At 45.1% G+C, this 13,022-nt stretch overlaps 1 protein-coding gene across 2 annotated transcripts; it reads left to right on the top strand.

The window, feature by feature from the left end:
- The first annotated feature begins 874 nt into the window (after positions 1 to 874).
- LOC109900189 (mucin-5AC) lies at positions 875 to 11,400 on the top strand. Of its 2 annotated transcripts, none has more exons than XM_031836013.1 (12): positions 875 to 955; positions 1,681 to 5,977; positions 6,096 to 6,833; positions 7,065 to 7,199; positions 7,488 to 7,575; positions 7,905 to 7,974; positions 8,068 to 8,176; positions 8,463 to 8,594; positions 8,828 to 8,917; positions 9,223 to 9,366; positions 10,107 to 10,291; positions 10,574 to 11,400. In XM_031836013.1, the coding sequence occupies exons 2-12, from the start codon at positions 1,682 to 1,684 to the stop codon at positions 10,740 to 10,742; spliced, it is 6,156 nt and encodes a 2,051-aa protein (XP_031691873.1). In that variant the 5' UTR covers positions 875 to 955; position 1,681; the 3' UTR covers positions 10,743 to 11,400. The 2 variants fall into 2 exon arrangements, with proteins under 2 accessions (XP_031691873.1, XP_031691874.1); XM_031836014.1 differs by lacking the exon at positions 875 to 955 and adding an exon at positions 1,014 to 1,470.
- The last annotated feature ends 1,622 nt before the right edge of the window (positions 11,401 to 13,022 follow it).

The raw sequence follows: 13,022 nt of genomic DNA, 5'->3' as shown, positions 1-13,022 counted from the left end.
TCTGAATAGATTTCACCCCATGTATGTATATATATATTTTTATATATGTATATATATATATATGTGTGTATGTATGTACATATATGTGTATGTATGTACATATATATATATGTGTATATGTGTATTTGTGTATGTGTATATATGTATATATATATGTATAAATATGTGTGTATATATATATGTGTGTATATATATATATATACATGTGTATATATATGTATGTGTATATGCATATATATATGTATATATGTATGTGGATATATATACGCATATGTATATATATATGTGTGTGTATATGTATATATATATATATGTGTATGTATGTATATATGTATGTATGTATATATATATATATATATCTATTTGTGTATATATATATGTAGATGTATATGTGTATATATGTATAAATATGTGTGTATATATGTGTGTATTTGTGTATATATATATATGTATATGTGTGTATATATATGTGTATATATATATCTATGTGTATATGTATATTTTTATATATATATATGTGTATATATGTGTGTATGTATGTATATATATATATATGTGTGTATTTGTGTGTATATATATATATATATATGTATAAATATGTGTATATATATATATATATATATATGTGTGTGTGTGTGTGTGTCCATATTGTTTACTTGTGGATATATCGTATGTTTCAAGAGAAAATAGCCTAATTAAAGAAAAAAGCATCTAATCAACAATGGCATTCTTTTCAATGAACTCTGTAACTCTCCCAAATATTGACTTCTTTCACAACTGCGGTAACCCTGTCACTAAGGTATATCTAAGGTATAACTGAGGTATAATAATTACGCTCGTAACACACCCTAGCCCCGCCTCCTCAGTTCCGGCATTTTTGCTCCGGAAGTACACCAAATCTTTGGTTCACAGGAAAAAGAAAAAAACAGCTGTTGTTGGGAAACAAAACAGTAAAGTGAGTTTTAGTGACGAATGTGCTTATTTTATAGTTTTACTATAGGACTACGTATCATAACAAATGACGAGACGTGATTTAGTTAAGCATTTTTGTTTCTTGCAAATTTTAGCTAGCTAACATTATTAGCTAGCTTGGTACGACACTAGGCTGTAGCCAATTCTTAAGTGTCAACGTTATCGACTGAAAAGCAGTGATTTGCTTGCAATCTATTCATTATCAACTAACTGGCGTCCTAATCTTTACCTGCATTGTGAATGGACGTGAGTTTGATCATTGGAGTAACTCGATAGGTGGCTAGATAGATAGCTAAGTAGCTAGCTTTCTTGTTATTGTTGCAGCTAACAACATTAGCTAGCTTGCTAACTGTCTAGCCATCCACTTAGCTGTTGCGCTCATTACAGCAGGCTAGCTAGTTAGTTTTCGTGCTGTACTTAGCTAGGTTACATATTCCAATTACTAGCTTTATAGGCTACAGTACAAGATTTGAGCAATAACCACATACCACGCTTCGAGTAAGTGTTTTAATTTGATAAATATTTCTGTCATTGGCTGCTTACTCTGATAGTTATGATTTGACACTGTCACAGAAGCACCTACAGCTTACCAATACTCCATGTAGCGTGGTTATTATAGTCTTAATGGGATTGACTGTGTTGTACTTTTTCAGTAATGACAACAAACACCTATTGCCATTCATACATTGCATCACCTTTTCTTCATAGAATGCCTGCCCCTAAAAGACAACAGACTTCTCAGGATCCTCAAACTAAGAGAAGAAAGTTGGATCAGAATGAAGTGGCCATGCCATCTAACAAAATGACACCAGCCTCTGCAACATCAAGCAAGCCCCATAGAGAAGGACCTTCACAGAGAAGGAATAAGAAAAAGTCCCCAGCACAACGAAAAGACAGAAATAAACCATCAAAGTCCGGCCGTCATTCCTCCAAGACAAGATCAGCCCAAAAGGCCACCACAAGGACCAAGTCCAATCCCCCTGTCAAGAATGCTAAGCTGCCGAAAGCCACAAGTACCTCATCAAATAATCCCAACTCTAAAGGAACCCTAAAAAGACCAGCCAAGATCTCAAAAACAGCTTCCACAGAGTCAGACGAGGAGCTTATCAGAACTCGCAAACCCGATTGCATCAGAAAATACTCTAATGGGGATAGAGGTAAGCGTAAAGGGGCACAGACTAACCCAAATGAAGCAGCCTTACCCTCAGACCCTGTGCAAATGGATCACAATTATGGTATACCCCCTGCATCTCGTGGTAGTCATTCTGAATGTGATCAAAGTCAAACGAAGGGAGTCACAGAGTCCACCAGAAGCCCAGAGAGCCAGAGAGATGTAAAGATGGGAACACAAGCATCTTCAGTGAAGGCTTCAGATTCCGTACCTAAACAACCTGAGCAGGTGAACCAGAGCAGTGAGACACAGGAGATGCAGGGAAATTCTGTGACTACTCCTACAGATGAAGTTAATGAGAGTGTAGAGACCAAGCCTGACACACAAATAATGTCTCCCGCTATGTTAGCATCCTCTGAGAAAGCTTCAGACCCCATCCTTGAGCAGTTGAACCAGAGCAGTGAGATGCAGGGAGATTCTGTAACTACTCCTACGAATGAAGTTAATGAGAGTGTGGAGACCAAGCCTGACACACAAATAATGTTTCCTCCTGCTATATTAGCATCCTCTGAGAAAGATTCAGACCCCATCCCTGAGCAGTTGAACCAGAGCAGTGAGACACAGGAGATGCAGGGAGATTATGTGACTACTCCTACAGATGAAGTTAATGAGAGTGTAGAGACCAAGCCTGACACACAAATAATGTCTCCTCCCACTATATTAGCATCCTCTGAGAAAGCTTCAGACCCCATCCATGAGCAGTTGAACCAGAGCAGTGAGACCCAGGAGATGCAGGGATATTATGTGACTACTCCTACAGATGACGTTACTGAGAGTGTAGAGACCAAGCCTGACACACAAATAATGTCTCCTCCCGCTATATTAGCATCCTCTGAGAAAGCTTCAGACCCCATCCATGAGCAGTTGAACCAGAGCAGTGAGACCCAGGAGATGCAGGGATATTATGTGACTACTCCTACAGATGACGTTAATGAGAGTGTAGAGACCAAGCCTGACACACAAATAATGTCCCCTCCCGCTATATTAGCATGCTCTGAGAACGCTTCAGACCCCATCCCTGAGCAGTTGAACCAGAGCAGGAAGATGCAGGGAGATTCTGTGACAACTCCTACAGATGAAGTTAATGAGAGTGTAGAGACCAAGCCTGACACACAAATAATGTCTCCTCCCGCTATATTAGCATCCTCTGAGAAAGCTTCAGACCCCATCCCTGAGCAGTTGAACCAGAGCAGGAAGATGGAGGGAGATTCTGTGACTACTCCTACAGATGAAGTTAATGAGAGTGTAGAGACCAAGCCTGACACACAAATAATGTCTCCTCCCGCTATATTAGCATCCTCTGAGAAAGCTTCAGACCCCATCCATGAGCAGTTGAACCAGAGCAGTGAGATGCAGGGTGTTCAGGAATGTTCTGTGACCACCCCTACAGTTCAAGTTAATGAGAGTGTAGAGAGCAAGCTTGATGCATGTATCAAGTGTGCAGAACCTGTATCTGAACAGAGCACCAAGATGCAGGAAAATGCGACGACCACCCCTGCAGGTCTTGTTGAGGAACGTCTAGAGACTAAGGTCAATGCGGAAATATTATCTCCTCCAGCTAAAGGCCTAGTAGCATATAGCAGCAGTAGTGATTCCGAAAGTGAGGAAAATGAAAGGAAGGCAGTCGAAGAGTCAAGAGATGTGACAATGGAAACTCAAGTATCTTCAGAGAAGGTTACAGACCCTGTACATGAACAGGTGAAGCAGAGCAGTACGAGCCAGCAGATACAGGAAGATTCCATGACCACCTCTACATATGAAGTTAGTGAAGGTCCCATGACCACCCCTAGTGAGAGTGTAGACACCAAGCTTGATACAAATATAAAGTCTCCATCTATAGAAGCGTTTTCAGAGGACGCTTCAGACCCTGTCCCTGAACAGGTTAATCAGATATGCATCGAAATAGAGGATATGCAGAAAAATTCCATGACCACCTCTCCAGATGAAGTAGTTGAACATTTAGATACCAAGCTTGATGCAAAAATAGATATCCCTCCACCTCTAGAAGGGTCCTTTGAGGAGACCCATACGGTTGAAGTCAGTGAGAGTGCAGGGACCACGCTTGATGCAAATATAAAGGGTCCATACCCTGCAACTGTACATGTGATGCAGAGCACTGAGATGCGGGAAGATTCTGCGCCCACCCCTGCAGATCAAGTTAGTGAGAGTTTAGACACCAAGCTTGATATCGAAGTAAAATCTCCTCCGCCGGTGGAAGTAGCCTCAGAAGAGACTTCGGACAATGTCTCAGAACAGGTGAAGCAGAGCGCTGAGAGACAGGAGGTCCAGGAAGATACCATGACCATCCCTACAGATAAACCTCTGGAAAGTTTAGAGACAATGTCGGGTGCTAAGATAAAGTCTCCACCCCTAGAAGCACTTTTCAGTGCTCTGAAGGAGTCCAGTCTTTGCAAACACCCCCTGTCTGACACAATGCGCTCAAATGTCAAAGAGTTTCTGGAAGTAGAGGATTCCTTAGAAATCATAAATAAAGACTGTGACTTTGGTGTGACGGAGAGCATTGAGTGTACCTTAGACCTGGAGACCCCGATTATTGTTGAGGATATGGAGATCGGTCACTGTGTTGTGGAGGTGGTGGGAGAGAATGGGGAAGATGTGGATATGGATAGTGATCTGGAAATCATAGACAACTCTAAGGAGGTGCCAGAGAAGACAGTCCAGCTAACCAAAGGGTCTGAAGATGAGTGCTGTCTAGATAACAGTGAAGCTGGTACTGAAAAGAAAGGCACACGCTCCTCTAACCAAGACAGCACAAATAGTGTCAAGAAGGAAGTTGCCAAAAAGACACAGTGTAGCCCGGAAAAACCTAAGAAACAGCAGATGAACCCTCAGGCCCGGACTAAAGCCCGACTAGCGGCGCTAGCTGAGCAAAAGGCCGCTGCCTCCAAAAAAGCGAGCAGGCAGCTCAACCTCCTTGCCTTATGTGAGGAAATAGCGGACGATATCGCCACGGACACCATGCTATTAAAGACGGAGGAAGAGGATGAGCAGGTTGTAACGGTTGAGGCTGAACCCAGCAAGGAGCCAGAATGCCCACAGCCTTTCACACAGACTGAGACTGTCCCTATCCCTCCAACTCCGGCCGGGCCCAAGGAGCCCTCTACCCCAGTAGCACCCGTTGCTGCAGTTTCTGCTCCAGCCAAGCCCCCAGCTCCAGAGACACCACAGAGGCGCTTCTTCATCAGCCAAGTGACGGTGCCCCTCAAAATCCACGAGAAGAAGAAGCTTACCAGGTTCCAGAGGCTGCGGCAGGTGGAGCTGCAGCGGGAGAAGAATATGTCCTGGACCATGGTGAAGAAGCTCAAGTCCGATCAGGCCAATCAGAAGATGTTTCCGGAGACAGAGGCTAAACCTGCCCCCCCATTACTGTCCACTCCAGCAGTAGCAGCACCCATCCCAGTGACCACAACACCCTCACCCCCCTCAGCCAGTCCAGCAGCACCCACAGTAGCTGCACCCTGTCCTACCCCAACCGCAGCCAGCCCAGCAGTAACCCCTAAGCTTGAGCCCCCCAAAGTTGAGCCCCCCAAAGTTACCCCAAGTAAGGGACCCACCCTTAGAAAGAGGACACTTCCAGCAGTACCCCCGCCGATGCCTAACGGGCTGAAAGCTCAGAAGGCCAAGCCTGTGGCGGAGTATAAGCCTTACAAAGCCAGGCCCAAGTACTCTTTTGATGACTTTCAACTGGATGACGAGCCGAAACCCACAGTGCAGAAGGCAGTATTACCGACCGTGCAGAGGACGGCATTGAGACCTACATCTACCACCATTCCGAGGGCAGCAATGACACTTACGACAGCGGCCAAACATGAGGTAACTTTCTTGAATGATGATCTTAAATGATAAAATGCACGGATTAGTTTTTGTGTGGCAAAAACTGTATTGAAATTCATTCTAGAAAATGCATTCCAAACCTGTTCTCCTTCCACAGGACTCAAAACCTACCGGCCAGAAGACAGCAGTGCCTACCATGCAGAAGCCAGGGGTACCTACCGGCCAGAAGACGACAGTACCTACCGGCCAGAAGACGGCGGTACCTACCGGCCAGAAGACGGCGGTACCTACCGGCCAGAAGACGGCGGTACCTACCGGCCAGAAGACTGCGGTACCTACCGGCCAGAAGACGGCGGTACCTACCGGCCAGAAGACGGCGGTACCTACCATGCAGAAGACGGCGGTACCTACCGGCCAGAAGACGGCGGTACCTGCCATGCAGAAGACGGCGGTACCTACCGGCCAGAAGACGGCGGTACCTACCGGCCAGAAGACGGCGGTACCTAGCGGCCAGAAGACGGCGGTACCTACCGGCCAGAAGACGGCGGTACCTACCAGCCAGAAGACGGCGGTACCTACCAGCCAGAAGACGGCGGTACCTACCAGCCAGAAGACGGCGGTACCTACCAGCCAGAAGACGGCGGTACCTACCAGCCAGAAGACGGCGGTACCTACCAGCCAGAAGACGGCGGTACCTACCAGCCAGAAGACGGCGGTACCTACCAGCCAGAAGACGGCGGTATCCACCGCGCAGAAGCCGGCGGTACCCACCGCGCAGAAGCCGGCAGTACCCACCGCGCAAAAAATAGTTGTGCCTACCACTCAGAAGACCGCACCAACAGTGCAGAAGGCAGTAGAGACACCGACCCCTATGCCCGGAAATGGCAAACATGAGGTAACGTTCTTGTTTTTTATTCTCCTTGAAGTAACTTTCTTGGTTTTTATACTATTGAAAACGACTTATAGTACAATGAGTGCATACATTTTTTTTTATATCCCTGTGGTATTTGAACCCACGACCTGCTAGAGCTTGGCGCTAGCAATGCTCTTACCCACATCCTTATAATTGATCTAAAAAATATTGTCTTGTGTGGTACAAGTATCTTCATCTCCCCTCCTCCCACAGGACTCCAAACTCACTGTACAGAAGGCAGAAGTGCTTAAACCCACTGTACAAAAGGAAACCTTGGTACCTACACTTACCCCTCAAACTGAGCAGAAAGCGGAAGCATCACCTACGCCCAAAACTGCCAAAGATAAGGTAACATCCTTGGACCTGTTCTTTCTTTATTAAGATGTAGGAATGGTATTTTTGTTTATTGAATTATATTGAAATCTATTCAATAACTGTACAGGAGCTGGCTTCCCGAAAGTATCTTCGGGATAAGTTCATCATATGAACTTAGCCTTAAAATGCTTTTCTGAAACTTAACCCTCGTAACTTCAGTGACACATTTAGAAGCAGTGTGGATGATCATATAGCTGTTTTCATGCCTGGCATAGTTTTGGGGATGCAATTTATCCTTCTTAACCTCTTGTCTTTCCACAGGATTCCATAGCACCAGTGTCTTCCCCTCCCTTTGAAGAGACCCCACGAGATTCTGTTGACAAGGATCAGTGTGAAGAAAAGCCTGCTGGTACCCTCATGTCTGATAACATCCAACCAAATTACATTTTGAACAGTGTTATAACTACGGCTGTCAGAGTGCGTTATCAATTTACCTGATTTTGGTAACCGTTACTTTGGACAAAATCAAGACGTCAATATCCGGATCATGCTTTTTGTCGTAAAAAAAAATCTGAAAATAGAGCTCAATTTGAGAAAATTCTGAATTTGCGATTAATCACAGCAAATCCTGCAATTAACTCGATTACGTTTTTAAAAATAGTTTGACAGCCCTAGTTATAACATGTCGTCATAACCTCAGTGTAACATGCTTTGTTATAGAATCTGTCTCTTTCTTAGTTGCTGAGATTAAACCGGCATCCCCAGAGGTCAAGACAGAGGGCACGACAACAACAGAGTCCTCTGACTCGTAAGAACCTGCACTCAAATTGCAATAAATCTTTTCCACACAGAAAACTATTTTCCAGAGTTAATTCAAACCATTTCTATGTTTCCATGGTAGTGTGGTCGTGCAATCAGCAGATAATAGCAGTCCCCTCTCTGACGCATGTCTGCAGAAAGAGATAAAAAAACTAAAGGAGGCCGACAAAGATGACAATCAAACCACCACTGTGAGTGTTTTGGTCTTTTGCCAAATACTGCCCACTGTATTACTGTACTTTTGTAGAAGAGGCGTGTTATCCAAAGACTATATATATTCCTACCATGGTCCCAGATCGGTTTGTGCTCTTGCCAACTCACTCGCTGTCATTGCCAAGCATTTGGCATGACAACAATTGACAAGGAGTTGATAGCACAAACAGACTGGCACTCAGGCGAGTAAGTTCCTGTAATTGTATAGAATCTAGGTACCGTATTTATGTCAGAACTGATCCAGTCTGCGTTGTCGTCTCCTAGGATGCAGGGCAGAAGCACTTTGGAGCGGTGACCTGCGGTGTGTGTGGGATGCTGTATTCTGCTGCCAACCCGGAGGATGAGTCCCAGCACCTGCACTTCCACAACCAGTTCATCAGTGCTGTCAGATATGTGGTGAGAACTAGCGGTCTCCCACAGCATGCATGCGTCCAAAATGGCTCCTTATTCCCTATGTAGTACACTACAAGAGTAGTGCAATACTGTGTATAGGGAACAGGGAGCCATTTGGGACGCTGCCCTTGCGTGCCAACTCTACCTAACGCGTCACCTCTGACTCAAACAGCATCTCTCACACACATCATGCATCTCTCATCCTATAAGCCACTGATTTGTCATGTCGTCCACAGGGGTGGAAGAAGGAGAGGATTCTGGGAGAGTACCCCGATGGCAAGATCATCCTTGTCCTTCCAGATGACCCCAAATATGCACTGAAGAAGGTGTGCTTCAGGCTCGAACTTTACACATTATCACATATGGAAATACCTTTACTGTAATACAATCGAAATATAACAGCATTATTGATCTTAAATATACTTTGAAGCCCCTGATACATATCACAATACTTTATTTGACCTTTAGGCAAGGGTTATATTCACTTGGCATCAAACTCACCGGAACGGGGAGGGATAAGAAACTCTGGTTTTCGTAGCGAAGCGTTTTCTGTTGCAAAACCGTTTTGGACACGACGTGCACTAATGACTAGGAGCTTGCGAGGATGTCTCACAGTTTGTTGTGCTGTCAGGTTGAGGAGATCAGAGAGATGGTGGACAATGACCTGGGCTTCCAGCAGGTGGAGACCAAGTGTCCCTCCCAGACCAAAACCTTCCTGTTCATCTCCAATGACAAGAAGGTGGCTGGGTGCCTGATCGCTGAGCACATTCAAGAGGTGAGCAAGACATCTGTGTGGGTTGGGGCTGTACTACTTCCTTCTCCCCTAGTACTTGTTGAGTGTCATAGTATTCTCTATAGAGCTCAGTGGGAGCATTTCCCAAGCAGTCACAAGTATAGGGATATCACAGTAGACTGTCTGCTCAGTCTGATTCAGTATAACACTAGTAATTAGTCAGTCCTATAATTAGGACTGCAGGCAGTTTCATTCCAATTTATTTCACCGCAGGTTCATGTCATTATAAAATCCTTATTGTTTCCCAGGGAGCCCATGTAAGTGATCACGTAGTACTGGATGCAGTATCCATCATCTAGCTTGTATTGCAATAACAAAACCAGGAGTATGTCATTGGCTAATTACTGTAGAAGCCATTTTGTTGTCTGATTGTAGAAGTCTGGTACCGTGGCCATTGTGAGAGCAGGCTAATTGAATAATAGTCAAACGAGTGAATGAGTGGGTGTGTGGAGTGATTTACCGCACAGAGGAGTGTGCTTATCTCTCCCTCTGCCCCATGGTGGAAGCAGGGATGTCACCAGGCAGATTAGAAACTTGGCACAGCTGATACAGAGCTCTGTAAAATGGAAGAGGTGTGGGACCTCTGAGTGTCCACGAATGTGGGTGCTGGGATGATCTGCCTTTATGGGAAGTGTGTGTGGGAAGGGGTTTGAGATGGAGACTTTATTGTAATGATGTATTTGCGTGCGTGTGTGTGTGTGTATGTGTGTCTGTGTGTGCAGGGCTACAGGGTGATCGAGGAGGCGGTACCCGAGGGCTCGGAGGGAGAGAAGGTGATGTTTGAGCGTCAGAGAGCCTGGTGTTGTTCCACTGACCCAGAGCCAGCCCTCTGTGGCATCAGCCGCATCTGGGTCTTCAGCATGATGAGACGGACGGGCATCGCCTCGCGCATGATCGAGTGTCTCAGGTCAGTCTTAACTAGCTGCAAGACTTTTTTTTTTTTGTGAATCTACAGAATTTCATTGTGTAGTGCAGAGCCTGTGGTTTAGGGGTATAACGCTCGCTCCTTCAGTCACCTCTCCCCACCGGAGACGGTTAAATCGCTGCGTCCACCTTTCCTGCTGTACTCCCACTTGCCTGTCTACACCTCTGTTTCGGACTGTCCAAATAAGTGTCAAAAGTGTGCTTGTAAAATGTCAAAGAAATGTATATTTAAATCTGTAGTTTCTTCTCGTATTGCCCTCCTCAGGAACAACTTCATTTACGGCTCCTACCTGAGCAAGGAGGAGATTGCCTTCTCCGACCCAACGCCCGACGGGAAGCTTTTTGCTACACACTACTGCGGCACCTCGCAGTTCCTGGTTTATAACTTTGTCAGTGGGACTCGTTCAGACCAACCGAGTCTTAGCGTGGTGTAAGTAATCGCATCAAGGTGGATTTATTGCTGAGGCCCAGTGAGACTTGCCCTCACCAACTAACCAACCAATCTCTGGATCTTGTCGTGGGGACAGCCTGTCACAAGCACATTGTGGTTCTTTTAGACTGAAGAGTTAAGACACAGACTGACTCTTCTGAGGGGGACATCTTGGTTTTTAATCTCAGGTTGAAAACAACAACTTGTTGTTTGAAAAATATTTAAATTCTCCCTTTAATCCCTGCATAGTATTTTGAGACAAATAATATTTTTCTTTATGTTTTTTAAATAAGAAACAAGCGTTTTATTGGAAGTATTAAAGCGTTTACATGCATGAAACTTGACAGCAATAGAATACAAAGAGCATTTCACAATTCATAGTTTCCAAAAATCGGAGAGATACACTACATTTTACTCAAACGGTTCTAAAACAATGCTGTGGTCCTGTTCTAATAATGCATTGAATTAATTTTAGCCTCTTAAATCAGGTTAAAAGTTGCTGTACTAAGGTGAAGACTTATTATTCCTCTTGTGTAGGGGATGTTCTTGCACACATCATGTTCATCATCTCTTGACATTTCATGCAGTGATATTATGACCACAGAGGTTCCATTATGTGATGGGGTACATTGCTAAACTCAGCAAGAAAAGAAACGTCCTCTCACTGTCAACTGTTTATTTTCAGCAAACTTAACATGTGTAAATGTTTGTATGAACATAACAAGATTTAACAACTGAGACATCAACTGAACAGAAATGGAATAATGTTTCCCTGAACAAAGGGGGGGGGGGGGGGGGGGGGGGGTCAAAATCAAAAGTAACAGTATCCGGTGTGGCCACCAGCTGCATTAAGTACTGCAGTGCATCTCCTCATGGACTGCACCAGATTTGCCAGTTCTTGCTGTGAGATGTTAGCCCACTCTTCCACCAAGGCACCTGCAAGTTCCCGGACATTTCTAGGGGGAATGGCCCTAGCCCTCACCTTATGATCCAACAGGTCCCAGACATGCTCAATGGGATTGAGATCCGGGCTCTTCGCTGGCCATGGCAGAACACTGACATTCCTGTCTTGCTTGAAATCACGCACAGAATGAGCAGTATGGCTGGTGGCATTGTCATGCTGGAGGATCATGTCAGGATGAGCCTGCAGGAAGGGTACCACATGAGGGAGGAGGATGTCTTCCCTGTAACGCACAGCGTTGAGATTGCCTGCAATGACAACAAGCTCAGTCCGATGATGCTGTGACACACCGCCCCAGACCATGACGGACCCTCCACCTCCAAATCGATCCCACTCCAGAGTACAGGCCTCGGTGTAACGCTCATTCCTTCAACGATAAACGCGAATCCGACCATCACCCCTGGTGAGACAAAACCGCGACTCGTCAGTGAAGAGCACTTTTTGCCTGTCTGGTCCAGCGACGGTGGGTTTGTGCCCATGATGTCTGGTGAGGACCTGCCTTACAACAGGCCTTCAAGCCATCAGTCTAGCCTCGGTCAGCCTATTGCGGACAGTCTGAGCACTGATGGAGGGATTGTGCGTTCCTGGTGTGTTCCTGGTGTAACTCGTGCAGTTGTTGTTGCCATCCTGTACCTGTCCCGCAGGTGTGATGTTCGGATGTACCGATCCTGTGCAGGTGCTGTTTCACACGTGGTTTGCCGCTGCAAGGACGATCAGCTGTCCGTCCTGTCTCCCTGTAGTGCTGTCTTAAGCGTCTCACAGTACGGACATTGCAAAGTATTGCCCTGGCCACATCTGCAGTCCTCATGTCTCCTTGCAGCATGCCTAAGGCACGTTCACGCAGATGAGCAGGGACCCTGGGTATCTTTCTTTTGGTGTTTTTCAGAGTCAGTAGAAAGAACACTAAAGAGGCCTAAGATTTCATAACTGTGACCTTAATTGCCTACCGTCTGTAAGTTGTTAGTGTCCCGTTCCACAGGTGCATGTTCATTAATTGTTTATGGTTCATTGAACAAGCATGGGAAAACAGTGTTTAAACCCTTTACAATGAATATCTGTGAAGATATTTAGATTTTTACAAATGATCTTTGAAAGACAAGGTCCTGAAAAAGGGCAGTTTCTTTTTTTGCTGAGTTTACAAGAGTTCGCTCTCACACAATTTCTCATAATGTGTCTGTTTGATTCTGGGGAGTTCTTACTCACTATTTTCTTCACATGAAATTGTCGTTCTCACTCTTGCTGCCATGTGTCCTAAAAGGGAGATTCCTTTTTTTGGATAGTTATCCCTCGGCGGTAGCATGGACGGACTAGCAGGCAGGGAAA

Source organism: Oncorhynchus kisutch, linkage group LG11 (assembly GCF_002021735.2).
Source record: "Oncorhynchus kisutch isolate 150728-3 linkage group LG11, Okis_V2, whole genome shotgun sequence".
In the NCBI taxonomy this organism is placed as follows: domain Eukaryota; kingdom Metazoa; phylum Chordata; class Actinopteri; order Salmoniformes; family Salmonidae; genus Oncorhynchus; species Oncorhynchus kisutch.
Note: the sequence above shows the minus strand (reverse complement) of the source record. Positions and strands in the feature narration are given on the sequence as shown.

Coding starts and splice junctions, on each gene's coding strand:
- LOC109900189 (XM_031836013.1), top strand. CDS start 1,682: ATGCCTGCCCCTAAAAGACAACAGACTTCTCAGGATCCTCAAACTAAG. Junction 6,834..7,064: donor CCGGAAATGGCAAACATGAG/GTAACGTTCTTG, acceptor CTCCTCCCACAG/GACTCCAAACTCACTGTACA. Junction 7,576..7,904: donor GTGTGAAGAAAAGCCTGCTG/GTACCCTCATGT, acceptor TCTCTTTCTTAG/TTGCTGAGATTAAACCGGCA.